Here is a 14,468-nt window from a genome sequence, read left to right on the forward strand (position 1 = left end):
CTTTTTGTATCATAATAAATTAAAAAGTTTTGAAAGTTAATTTTAAATTTAAAAGAAATTATATGGCATTTTTAAATATTAAATTTACGTGTAATATGCAGATTTTACTTTAATTTAAAATTAAAATAATAAACGTATAATTTAAGAACGCACAAAATAAATAACAAGAGATAAATACTAAAGTTAAAGAGTAATTTTTAGAGTAATCGATCACATGTATGTTTTATTACTACAAATTATTAAAAAAACATATATTGTCAAGTTTAGAAAATGCATCAATTACGAAATTTCAATTTTAGAATATTATATTGGATGAGATGTCCTCCGTATGTATGAGAGGGGATATCAGAGAGTGTAAAGTCCCAGGACTTGTGTGGCTCGGCCCTGAAAGCCAGATGAAGTCTGAAAGTGCTTCGCGTGCTCGCCTTTGTCGAGCATGTCCGCATGTACTATTAGTATCCGCGAGATCGAGTAGCTTGCCGCACGTTTTTCACCGGTAGTCGTTGATCGTTCCTAGTAAAGATTCGCTCAACCTGCAAGCGAATTATTTTTGCGATAATAATCCTTGCGCTTGTTACTCTATCCCTCGTTCCTAAACGATTCTCAGGATCGTTTCGCGAGGATCGACGACTCTTTGAGATCATTTAGGATAGTGATAATCAAAACTGGATCGAGAATGAAAATCGCCATTACATTATTCCTCTTCGTGGTCGTCGGTAAGTAATTTGTTTCTTTTTTCAAGAAATAGCGTGGCTGGTTCTTTATTTTTCTTTTTGTTGATTTATTTAAAAATATGCTATTTATGCTCGTACTCTTTTACGAAAAAAAAGAAGAAAGAATATAATTTTTATAAATCTTTATCAAATTATTAGATTATTTATTAAATTATATAAAACTGTTTCGAGAAATTTTGAATCAATTTTAGCGATTTAAGTTTATTTTTTCGTTCTCGCATTGCAAATATTTAAATCAATGTCTTGTAATTTAATAACTGAATTTCAAATTAATTTTAAGTTTAAAATTAAAATTTTTATCGAGGTAAACGTCACAGATGGAAAACCATCCAGCTGCGCTACTTCTACCGCGCAAGATGCGTAAAATGCAGAACAGACGGTGGCTATCGATGTGCATGTGTTGTGCATCCGGTTATTTCTCTCTTATTGATATTTATACGTTAATGCATTGCTTTGATTGACAGTTTTGTGGAATATTTGTATTCATGCAATTGTGTAGTAAAGTTAATCTGAAAAATATTTATTTGTATATGTCAAATTAGCGCAGAGCTTGAGATGCACATCTATATATGCCGTCAATTTTGCAACATAAGAATTAATTCTTGCGCCATAATAGAATAGGACAATCGCGCTATAAATGCATTCTCGATACACATAAACGTAAACTTTTTATCAAATATTTCTTTTAACATTTATAAGTATCGGTTTTCAAATTTCCCTGTGCAATCGTGTTTTTAAAATAAAATATTTAATACTGTGATATTAATTGCGTTAATCTTTCAATAATTAATAAAACAATCTTTTAATTAAACTTTATATAATTTGAAGTAAATTGTCATAAAATACATTCTCATTGTCAGTTGTTAAAAAAGGAACATTTTAATACCATTAAAATAACACATTAATTTTCTACTGCTTATTGGTGTCACTAAAGAATATAATTAGTATTTAATGCAATATTCAGATATGTTATAATAAAGTTTTAAATGAACGATTTGCAATAGAGTCGAATTTGAAAGCCGATCGCAAAAACCGTCGGCATTTTTTACACGGGCGATTTCATTTTTTTTTTTGGTCTTTCTCTCATTTTTATTGCGCCTTGTATGAACTGCATAATTTTTATTCTGTGCTATCGACTTCGACGTCTGTATACATTATTCTTGACTTGACTGCACGTTTCACGCTGTAAATCGATCAATTAATCAGCGTATCTCTTTCTTACTCTACTAATGGTCTTGTTTCTCTCTAACGAAGAAATTTCGTTCTGTGACAAAGATTTGTACATAATAGGCCTTTGTTTACAACGTTACAGTAAGCAGGCATTTTATACTTCGCGAAAAATTCATATATCCTACTTAGATACGTGAGTTGTGTAAAAATATATCATTTTCCGTAATTTCACGCTACTGTTTGCAATGATCTGAGCGTGACTGTGATGGTTACGCATTGTGAAAAGCAGTCGGACTTTTCGCAGGTTGATACAGGTAGTACGTTGCACTCGATGCATTATTATGCGTCATGATGCGTCAGGATCAGTGGAAATCTCTTGTCTAAAATATTTTAACCTATTTTTATACGGAAACTTTTCATACTTTTGCAAAAAGACGCAGTTCTAACCTAAATTGTGTTTTTGAAAAAAATAAAAACATTTTTTTTTATAAATAATATAATCTGTTTTCTAAAATAAATAGAGCCAATTAAAATACTTGTAAGTAGTAATTCTAGCATAATAACTGTATTTTATAGTATTTTTATTAAAAATTGTATAAAGTAAGCATGTTAAAAAAGTGTATTTTTATATACGATAGAGACACAATAGAATCTTCTTGGTTAAATACATGTAACTGCAAATTATTCACCCCTCTTCGCTACATTAGCGAAGTTATTCATCCCTATTTGCTACATTAGAAAAGAAGTTATTGAAACGAGTCGGTGTACATATCGTATATATCTATAAATATGTGTACATAATGTGTAAATAAAAATGATGAAACTGTATAATTAACCGTGGCTCTCGCTACGTTAACCAATTTATTCTTTTGTGTGTACATTGGTCAAATAGGCTTAATAACACCTTGAAAATATAAAGTCTGTTTTGCAGCTCATTACTTTATTTACTAAAATAAATATGTACATTGTAATTTAAAAACTTTTGATAAATTGATTATTGATGGTAATATTTAGGACAGGATATTATTATACATAAATAAGACGACAAAATATTTTATCCAAGAAATTGCAAAAATTTGCACATATAACTTTTTTGTATCATTCTTTTATTTTTTTATTGTTATACAAATACACATGATTATTTTGTGTTTTTTAAATTATTATTAGAATTTTATTTGTAGAATTAATAATTTCCAAATATACTATTTAATTCTTTTCAATAATTAAAGAAAAGGTTAAATATTATTTGATTTTCTGCTTGCATCATAAAATTAAAAGGGTTTCGATAACAGGTTCATATAACAAAACGTTCCTTACGTACAACAATATGCGTAACGCGTAGGCGGTTAAAAATTACCGCATTGAGAAAAGTATCGTCATTGATTTGCTCAGTGATGCAGGATAGAAAGTGCGAAAAGATTGGGTGCACGGTGCACGCGTCGCAAAATGTAGAGTGGAAAAAATAAAGCAGGACATCGACGAAAGTATGCAATTTTGATCGCTAGATGATCGTCATTGAAAGTGATCCAGGAGAAAGGAATCAAAGTCGACTTCGCTTCTTCAACTATATAATTGTGTATTATTTTTACAAAAAGTAAAAAGGAAGAGAAAGAGGTATGCGTATTTGTTGAAGTTCCTGTGATATATCGCAGCATGCAAACCTTATTTTTGTATATAAACTTATAACTTGTCAACGGACGTGACGTATAATTAAATAAGATGCGCGAAAGCTTTCTCCCACGATTATCGGAAAAACGACTGTCGTACTTGTGTCTGCATTATTATGAATTGAAAAGTAACTATAACACAAGTTTGCTAGGCTCAGAATTTGGCGTTAAAATGAAATATACTTTTTTTTTATAGATAAGTTGTATCGAGGTTAATTATTCCTATATTGACTAACTGCTGAATTAACCGGTCGCTACTTTTACCAAACTGTAGATCCGCTAAGGAAATCTGATTTGATTTACTAAATCTGTTCCGAATAAATTTTATTTATTTGACCTTAATTAAATGCTTTTTTAAGATGCGCGTCACACTTGACTTTAAATGTACGCAATCTCATATATTTTAAAATATTAAGATCGTTATATATTGCCAGGGTTAATTTATTTGTAAACAATAACTATAATTACGTATGCAATCTATTTCTTCAAGCTCAATAAAGCGATACGTGACACGAAAATAGGAGAATGTACCGTTTTGAATGACTTTGCATTGACGACGTGTCCAGTGAAAAATTAGGCTACCTTGAAAGAATGACCAGTTGCTTCTGTCGATAATCTTTTTACCGAGATTCACGGGATGCGTATTTGGGGAATCAGGCCAACCTGTCTATGTAAATGTCATCTGTGCGCATACTTTCTATTTAGTTGCGTCCAACAATAATGCCGCTCTCGTTACGTCGACGTTAGTCATTTATTAAATTTATAATTGTCAGATGAAATTTATTTTTTTTAATCGTCATTTTATTATCTCAAATCTGATACCTTGTATAAAAAATGTTTTGTACTCAATAATTTATGTGATAATAATATCTGTGCAATTTATTTTATATTACAAATTACTTTATTTTCCTTCAAAATAATAAACGTCACAATACGTCAGAACACATTTCGAAGAAATCCACTTTCCCTTATTTGAGCGATTTTGCTTTAATTAATGATCACGTTCGACATTATATACAATTTAATGAATCGTTGGATGTTTATTTTATCATCGACAATTGTTAGTGTCTGCGAGAGGAGAGATTGGCGTTAGTTTCTAAACGTTGACGGCATTGATTTTCTTTCTTTCTCTCTGTAATCCGCTGATAGAGTAAAGATAATATAGTATAATATTATCGAAGCAGCCGGCGGTCAAGGTGAAGGCCAGCCTTAGAAAAGTATTACACGGTTCGCCCGTACACGATCATTGTTATGTCGTTCAATGATGAGAATCCCGGTTAAGAAAAGTGAATTTCGCCGTCGTTCGTAGAACCTAATATAACTCTTAAGAATCATATCGTGACTCTGTTACATCAGGCATCTCTCAAAAGCGAAACAGTGAAAGTATGTACGTGCGAGATCTGTACCACAGATGTGTGAATATATCATCATCGTCGTTTTGGCAAAAACACTATTTGCCAAAAATGGTCTAAAGCATATTGTAAAACAAGTTTCTTTGATAAAAGAATTGATTTTGCTAAAATATTTATCATTTATTTGTGCAGCAAGATAAGTAATGTATCTTGTTGGTATTCGTTCTATCAAGCATAGTTATATTAAATTGAATTGTACACATACATAATAACATTTTATTTTTTTATATATTATGTCGGTGTATGCAAATATAAATTAATAAACCTACATATGCGTTCAACCGTAAATGCTGTTTTGAATATAACTAATGTGATCGGATAGCACTTAATTTATCACGAATTACGGTGAAATTTCCCGGCTTTGATTTATTTTGCTTTTCACTATCACGAATGACACACACGCGACGTGTCATTACCGCAGTAGTGCTCTAGAAAAAAGGGGTTTACATCCGTTTATCGGACTGGAACGGTAAAATTTCTATTCAGAGATAATTTCTTACATTACGAAACGCCACTCGTTTCGCCGACTTTCGTACGTCATAGTGCAATACGCGATTGTATAATAAATCCGAAGCAAGAACAGTGTACCGATTCTCTTTGACTATATACTTATAGTCAAATATACCTTATTTGACTATATTTCCTTATTATCTATAAGGAAATTCATCAGCAGAGATGGCGAAACAGTATTAATTACAATAATAATGCTCTGTTAATTATTAATTTCATTTTTATCAATGATAATTTGTGTTCTTCTTTGTCTTGAGCCGTCTATATAATTTCTTTCTCAAAGTTTTGTTATTTCTCATCCGGTTGTTTTTAATTAAAAAGAAAAGATCTCAGTTGTCAGTTTTCTCTAGTCTGCGAATAACATTTCATAAAGAATAAGTTAATTATTATTTTTACAATGTTCTTTCTCACAAATTAATTGTCTGATGGCGAAAATTTTTCAATTCCCGGTGGATGAATGTAATGTTATGTTGGGTTTTTGATATTGAAGTTAAAAGCGATTTGTAAATACTTGCGATGTATCCAAGCCTGATGAATGCATCAGTCGAAAGTCGGAAATTCGAGAAGAATTCTCATAAATTTGGCATCGATAAGAAAGCAGTTGGACCACATGGAAATTATGAAACACATGGTGCTCGGTCAACGCCAGGGCGTTTAGTCAGGTTTCAAGTGGGTCACTAGGCTATGGCCCAACGGCACGCTTCAGATCCGGCAAATATTCCTTAAACAAATTCCGGAAATACCTTTCACGAAGTTCGAAATACTCGTTCCGCAAAGAAGAGAATCAAATTCTTGCAAAACGCGTACTTACTCGATACGCATAGATTATTTTAACATATAAGTGAAAAGTAATATAATCGCCGCGTTATTATAGTCATTCTATAATCATCATCACAATGAGTGTAGATAGATAAGAAATGGATCTAAATGAGAAAGTAATTGCCTTTAAAGTTTGTGATGCATGATATATCATCATTAAGAGTTTTTTCTACTAACGGAGAGTAATATCGTTAAAAATAGAAACTGCTACAAAGTGAAGGTTGCTTTGATAGGTAATTTAATGGCATTTGGCCCACAGCTCTTTATGGCGATATCTAAACAAAGAGAAAACACGTAGACATAAATCACTATTATTTTTTTGTCGTGATAGTTACGGTGACAAGGCTATTTATCTTTACAATAATCTTCGAGAAAGGAGATTGGAAAGTAAAGGTTTCGTGCATAGAGTTACTCTCGATTTATCTACAATACACGATTGATACACAATTTTTAAATTATTGAATATAAATAATTGTTTAGTAATTAAAAAGCATTATTAGGAACTAACATTTTATAGTACGCGATAAAAATATTTTAAAAATTATTTTAATATCTGCGTGTGTTAGCATTAAATTATTAATGAAATTTATTTAAAAAAGTTTACATGTGGATAAATCATATTAAAAAAATTGCGGATTATAGTACTTTTTTACATATTTTCAAGGATTAATACCAATATTAACATTAATCTTCTTTGAGTTTATTTATTTGATTGCTAAGCAAATATTGTATACATGGAAGCATATCTTCTGAAAACGTGACATTGACAGACGACGGAGAATCAATAGCACAGAATACGCAAATATATCATTCATATATGTATAAGCATATACTATATACTTTGATTATTCAACATTTGCTTTTAACAATCAATTCTGATTAAAATAATATTGTTTCTGATTGTTATTTAATATATCAAAGCAAAACTATATTTATCTAAATTTTATAGTAGTATCATTATATTTATTATTTTAGTTATAATAATGACATTTAACAATTTAAATCAATTCAATCTGATACAAAATAATAATCATTTCTTAGGAATATTTGTTTACAATTTATTCATATTTTTATAAATAGTTTACAACAAAAGTTGCAAACTAAAATCAAATTTTCATAATCGAAAATGTATACGTAAATGCATGTAAGAGCTTGATAGACATCATTAATATAACATTCAGCTTTAAACAATTGATACTTCAAGACTCATAAAACTGTATTCACCTCGGAGCATAACGAATCACGCAGATTATCATTTCGGATTCGCTGGATCATCAGAGGAACGATCCATGGCTTTGTTTCTTCCGGTTTTGCTTGCAGGATGTACGTGGCGAGAGGCGCTAGGCACGTGCGTGTTTCAATCGGACTTTGGTTTTGTTCTAAACTGCGCTTTCAAAAAGTCCGGTCTCTTCCGTGTCAGAAATCTCGGAGGTGTAAAGGGTTACGTCGGCCTGGGTGAGTTGAATATGATGGGAGCGATCGCCAATAATCGTGTTTATTGATCTGGCTCGGTCGATTAATTTCATATTGGAGATTGTAGAGAAAACGAATAACCTTGAGAAGATATAATTATCGCGTGAACCGAATCAATCAACCAAATCTCGTTTATATCCGCGTCTTAAATTCACGTTAAGGAAATTGACAAAGAACTCTTTGAATAGTAAACCCTTCTTAAGAATATTTAATTCGTTAAAAAGAAATTAAATTTTATTAAATACATGTTTTAAATTACAAAATTTATTGGTACATTCATAAAGGTAAATTATATAGTGTTGCGCTCACCCGTTGCGCGCGGAACTTCGCTCACGAGGAGCCCGAACTTCGCTTGAATAGCTTCAAGTTGAAGCGCGGTCCTTAACGACCGCGTTGTTGATGATGTATTGATTTTCACGACGACTGTCAGATCTACGGGGAGACTCCGATCGTTCGGACGTATTCTCCACCTGAAACGCTTGTACAGAATTCTTAATAAACCTGAGTTCCTTTTGTAATAAAGAGTGTTCACCCTCTTTTATTACACGAGTCCGGGAGTGCGCGGCGCGAACGCGAGTGATTGTGCGATAGCGAAGCGCAGCGCAACAATAGTAAACTATTTTATGAGATATCTTTTGTAAAAGTTTGAATTTAAATTATATATTAAATGAGTTGAGTTTAGCTTAAAAAGCACTAGTAAGTAATTTAATATATATTAATTAAGTTTATATTAAAATTCAGTTTAACTTAATATTAAAATGTATATTAATGTCCTTGTATTGCTAGTCAAAATGTTTTTTCCTTGACATATCTTTTTTTTTATATTTATCGTTTTTAAATAAATGATGAATTGCACATTCGACCTTTTTGTACGTTGCGTAAATTGTTTTGCCAATTCACTGCGAAGAGATTTTGTAACATGTTGATCGTCCTATTTACAGAAACTGTTTGCAATGAAAACTTTTCAATAACGAATTAAGATTCTTATCGCGTAACAAGTTAAATGAACGTTTATAGGTGAAACAAACTTTGCTCAGATATACCCATCTTTCACACATCACGAAAGAAACGTTTGTGCATAATAAATGCAAATGTTCATAGATTTCTAAATTATACGTGACCTGCTTTAAGCACTTCATTAAGTGTTTATACCGATAGTTACCGGTTCACGTGTTCATAAATATTTATATCTATAAATATTTATATATATCGCATATATATACATTTTCTCCAAACGATTGAGAAACAAGGCGATTTAAGTGTTACGTCAAAATTTTCACCCACCCCGCATGCTATTTGCGTGCGTGCTGATGGATGCGTTTATCGCGTCACTACCGGAAAATACATCCAATCGCATGCAATCGTTACATAAAGTTTCGGTCGGAAAGATGTGACAAGTACATTTAAGTGATATAACGATTGAGATGTCATAACTTGACAGCAAGTCGAACTACAACGTTCTTATTTACGCTTTTCTATTTTCTGTAATTATTATAAATACTGAAAACAGTTTTACTTCGTGTATTGTTATAATTTTCGAGAATATCTTACGACTTTAATCTTTTACCATTACGTAATTAATTTTAATCTTAACAAACTCTTGCAAGTAAGATTTACGTATAAGTTAACTGCTTTAATATCGGAAATTGCAACAGCGTTATTAACAAGATTATTACGAAATAAGCGATTGGCCTGTATAAGCACAATATGTAATGGCTTAACCTGCAATGTGGATGCAACTTGCATTGAAAGCTACCCTCTGACCGATATCGCGGTTTCGTCTTTAAAGACGCAGTGACAAGTAGATAATGATTTATTCATCTTCCTTGACCTGACCCAGTTATTGCGTAGCTATCCATCATACATCTTCGTTTCGAAGAAGACCTTTTCGACGGGGACACGATTTGTATTTAATGCATGCGGCTGAGGATCAAATGTCGATAGTAAAAATGAGCCCACCAGGCGTTAAAATGACGCAACATCTTTTTTGCACAATATCTACCGACCTCAACGGCTGGCCAGTTTACTGGCGTTTCATTTGAGCAATTATTATATGTGCTAGTGTTAGCTAATATATAGACACTGTATTGGCGTAAATAAAGATACGATAACAAAGAGATTTCGAAAACCTGTGGTTTTTATAAATACAAGTCTTTTAATGTAATAAAAACAAATATAAAGCATTGTGTATAAAAAATGTATAAAATTCTACTGAATTATATATACATGACTGTATAAATATAATTACAAAAATAGAATAATAGACAATAGAAGAAAAGAAGATTGGTGGAAATGGTTCTGAAAAAGCTAATACTACTTCTATATTGACTGTGACTCTTCATATATACCTACGCTTTACTACGCGTCTCTATTCTCTTAACACACTTATAGGAAGCTTTCTACAATAGCACTGTCTTCTCCTCCTTTTTGTAAATAAATTTAATTGTCTGTTGCTCTCTTTTCACAAAATTATTTTAAAAAATTTAAGTCCTCCGTTTCGCGTGTAATGCTTATAATTAATCAAATTTACTTAATTTTACTTGGTTACAGGATTTTCCATTGGAGACGAGCTAGGCTTTAGCCAATCGCTCTCCAATTTGGAAAGTGCGAAAAGAAGAAGCGTGCAACCGAACAGAGTTAATGGGCTTGCATTTAATCCCTTGAATACGGTAAGTAAAAAATTTCTAAACCAATCAGATTTTGCTCATCTAATTATGTAGGCAAGTAAGACATTCAGAATATAGTATCAAAGTATAATATAAAAATTATATATTACTTGTATGAATAATATCTATACAACAATATACATAAAAGACCGATCAAATGAACTGAATAAATAGGATGACGATTTTACTTTCGCTTAACGCTTGTTTTGCATTTATTTCTTGTATTTGCTACTTTCCTTCCTGCCCTAAGGCTCTCTATACTCTGTAGTCTCTATACGACAGTGATCTTAACATGTTCGCTTACACGATACTTTCGGGCTGAACATCCTGTACGCGGCGATAGGTATCACGACGATAGCCACACTCAAATCGGCTCATGGAAAGTCCAATGCAGACAGAGATCAGCGCGAAAGCGTTAACTCGTTATTCATAGAGGCAATATCCCCTCTGGAAATCCGCTTTGACCATTCCACAGTGTGCAATCTAATTGCATCTGCTCTCGAGGCAGCTTCTTGATCTCGCCTCGTGATGTATATAACGATCAATAATAATCATAGGATTATGTTCTATATAATATAATAACCGTCACTCTAACTTTTCATTTCGTAGCCGCTTTGAGGAAAGTGTCTAATGCATTTATTATAACGCAACCGACATTATGCTCAAAGAAATTTAATTTATCGTAAAATTTGTATTATTACATACTTATAATTTGACTAAAAGGTTTATAATTAAATATAACGATTAAATTTTTGCGTCAAATTAGATTTGTGCTTGTAATACTGCGATTTACGTTAATTTTGAAACTGTATTGCTTGTAGGCAAATATAATATTTACTGACACTTTTACTCCACTTTTACTGATTGTATATCTCTAACGCGAAGGGGATTACTGAAGTTATTATATCTTTATCTAATCTCCTTCGTGTTAGAGATACACAATCAGTAAAAGTGGAGTAAAAGTATCAGTAAATATTATATTCAATATCTGTCAATGTCTTTTTATTGATGTTTTGTTCACCTCGAGGGGAATATCTAGGTCGGGGATCGAATAAGATGGATCGGTTTTTCTGCATTGCTATAAAAAAATATGGATTACACGAAGTGCCGATATCGGCCTTGTCACAACTGGTGCGTGAATGTCGCTTCGGCGCGGTATACATTCTCTTGTGCCGTGTTTATATGACACGTTGCGATTTTACTGAAATTTCTTCAGGCAACGCACGAATGAGCGTCGTGTAACTTTCCACAAAATGCAAAGTTCACGCTCTCAACTGGGTGTGCCCTGTATTATCAGAGCTAGTGTCTTAAAATTAGACTTAAGAGACAGTATCAACAAATTCTTTCTTCACTTTACACTGAATATAAATCCACTATTTTTGTAGCCAAACAATCGTGATGATACGCGTGCAGGCTCAGTCAATACTCGCCAAGTAGTACCGCCCTTCAAGCCGTTGCCTATCGGAACGACTCGACCGATGAGCCAGCAGCCTGAACGTCAAAAACTGATAGTGAACGCAACAGCTCTTAAAACAACATCAGTGATGCCGGCGATGCAGCAAGATGCACTGCGTCAGCATCACCAACGAATTCATCAAGAATCCAAACTAAAGCAGCAGCAGAGAATACAACAGGAAGCGTTGGCGCTACAGATATTAAAGCAACAACGTCTGCAACAGCAGGAAGCCATGAGACAACAACAGATGCAGCAACAAAAGAAGATACACCAACAGCAGAAGCAACAGCAACACCAAATGCTCGCACAACGGCAGCAGATTATGGCGATAGAAAACAAGAAGGACCAAGTGATTGTGGTGATCAATTTTGATTTAATCTAATATTTATTAAATACTGTATTTTAATTGTAATTAAATTAATAATTAAATATTGTTCCGGGAAATTTAAATAATAATATGCATTATCAGACATATATCCACACATTTCTAATTTTATATAGCTTCGATTATTATCTCAATGAAAAGATTTCTCTTTGAGAAATGTGAAAAATACACTCGATTGAATCTTGGTACAGCAACCACAAATGATAGCGGTGGCAGGAACGATACCGAAACTACCTATCATTGCTGCAATTCCGTCAGTTGGTATGGTCGAAGCTGAAGCCCTCCCAACATCGTTATTGTCATCAAAGGCGGCGACTAATTTAGTCTCGGCAAACGCTGGCCTGCCGCCTTTCATCGCGATGCCGCAGTCGTCAGCAAAGCTCACGAACAGAATCAGTGGTAGTAGCACTCTGTTACAGGATTCCGATAACGAAGTATCAAAAGATGATTTCGCACAGGTATAACGGTATTTATTTATAGCAATCATTTTATTAAAACTTCATGTATCATCTCACTTATCTTATTACCACTATAGTTATCGTTGTAATTAGTGAAACATTTTAAATTATATATCTTTTCTAAACTTCAACTTTTACATCTTGCTCAATAAACTGTCACAACATATTTTGTGCAAATAAATCGCGTGATGTCAGTAAAGATATATTTGAAGATCGTAAAGTTTAAATATTATTATTACTTTATTATTATTACAGCTGCCTTTGCCGAGCGACGAGATGGCTGCTTCGGTGAATGAAATGACGTTGCTCTCGTTGCAGCCTATTTCTGCAAGTGATGCCAGTCAACCGCTGCCTCTTCAACAAAATGAAAAACGACAGTCTTTGCCACTGCCCAACGATTTACCATCTTTGGCCCCCATCCAAGAAATGGAAACATCCTTGAAGGCTCTCGCGGAAGCAAGTAATATTACTCTAGAAGCCCTGGAAGCAGCAATTCTTCTAAAACAACAACAGCTTCTTAAAAAGCAACGGGGACCCACTGCAAGTACCAGTACCACTACGACATCTACAATCGCACCTCCTAAAAAGTAAATTTATTTCCGTTTCAACTTAACTATAATCTTTTAAGCAGGGCATTTAACTAATTTAAAAAGATACAGATATTTGCTTTACAGAAAATGAAACGTATTTCGTGTAGAATATCTCGTTTAATACATCTTATTATATGTACAATGTTTCATCATGTACTTTATATGCATTACAAGGCAATATATGTGATAATGATAAGCTCACTGAGAAGAAAAATCTAACGCTTTTGTTTACAGTAAATATAATTCCGGAGCTACTAAAGTGATGAATGCGCCACGGGAATACTATCCCGTTGGATATGACAAGAATTTCGATGACAATTTCGCAAGTCGCGTCGATCTGCCGGATACGAGCTTCTATTGTGGCGATCAAAAGCATTTCCCAGGTCTCTATGCCGACGAAGATTTGGGATGTATGGTGAGGCTTTTAAAAACTACGTTAGATTAAAGTAATCTGTATTAAAAAAAAGTATTTATTTGACTAATTTTATACGATATTTGTTTTTGCTGTTTTAAAAATTCTTGAAATTAATTTTCGTCCGATTAGGTATTCCACGTTTGCGCACTGACGGACGACGGCCTGATCATGAAGAGTTTCCTGTGTCCGGAATCGACGTTGTTCGATCAAACGATTCTGAAGTGCAACTGGTGGTTTTACGTAGACTGTAAATCCTCGAAGAACTTGTACGACAGTAATATACCCATCAGCAAGAGCTATCAGTTGATGAAGGCCTTGGCGTTCTTCTCAGCGTATAAAAATCACGAGAACGGTACAAACAACGCGGAGGAAAGTGAAAATAATTCTTGAGTCAAGCAGCAGATTAATCAAAGATTCACAAGCTCAATGTTCAATATCTGGAAACTTGCCTTGTTTCCATGATGCAACTTTCCGTCTAGTTTAAACAATTTTTTTTATCTGTGTGTGTATATATATATATATAAATAATTTATTTTATTAATAAAAAATATAGCAAGTAGGTTTATACTTTAGAGGCAATGTAAATAGTAAACACGTTCCTCGTTTATTATTGAATAATAATACATAATATGTTTTTGCGTAAAATTCCTTGTACTAATATTAGAACGTTGAAATAAAAAGGAAGCAGAGAAATAAAAGGTAACAAGGAACAG

General features: G+C 33.0%; 1 protein-coding gene across 2 annotated transcripts; it reads left to right on the top strand.

Moving 5' to 3' along the window:
* Nucleotides 1-433: 433 nt before the first annotated feature.
* Mtg (mind the gap) lies at nt 434-14,460 on the top strand. Of its 2 annotated transcripts, XM_077405595.1 has the most exons (8): nt 434-716; nt 7,633-7,767; nt 10,336-10,454; nt 11,837-12,265; nt 12,484-12,750; nt 13,006-13,337; nt 13,575-13,755; nt 13,885-14,460. In XM_077405595.1, exons 1-8 carry the CDS (start codon nt 677-679, stop codon nt 14,143-14,145), a joined length of 1,764 nt encoding a protein of 587 aa, XP_077261721.1. In that variant the 5' UTR covers nt 434-676; the 3' UTR covers nt 14,146-14,460. The 2 variants fall into 2 exon arrangements, with proteins under 2 accessions (XP_077261721.1, XP_077261722.1); XM_077405596.1 differs by lacking the exon at nt 7,633-7,767.
* Nucleotides 14,461-14,468: the final 8 nt, after the last annotated feature.

Source organism: Temnothorax americanus, unplaced genomic scaffold (assembly GCF_048541705.1).
Source record: "Temnothorax americanus isolate GAGA-0224 unplaced genomic scaffold, ASM4854170v1 Scaffold2, whole genome shotgun sequence".
NCBI classification, from domain to species: domain Eukaryota; kingdom Metazoa; phylum Arthropoda; class Insecta; order Hymenoptera; family Formicidae; genus Temnothorax; species Temnothorax americanus.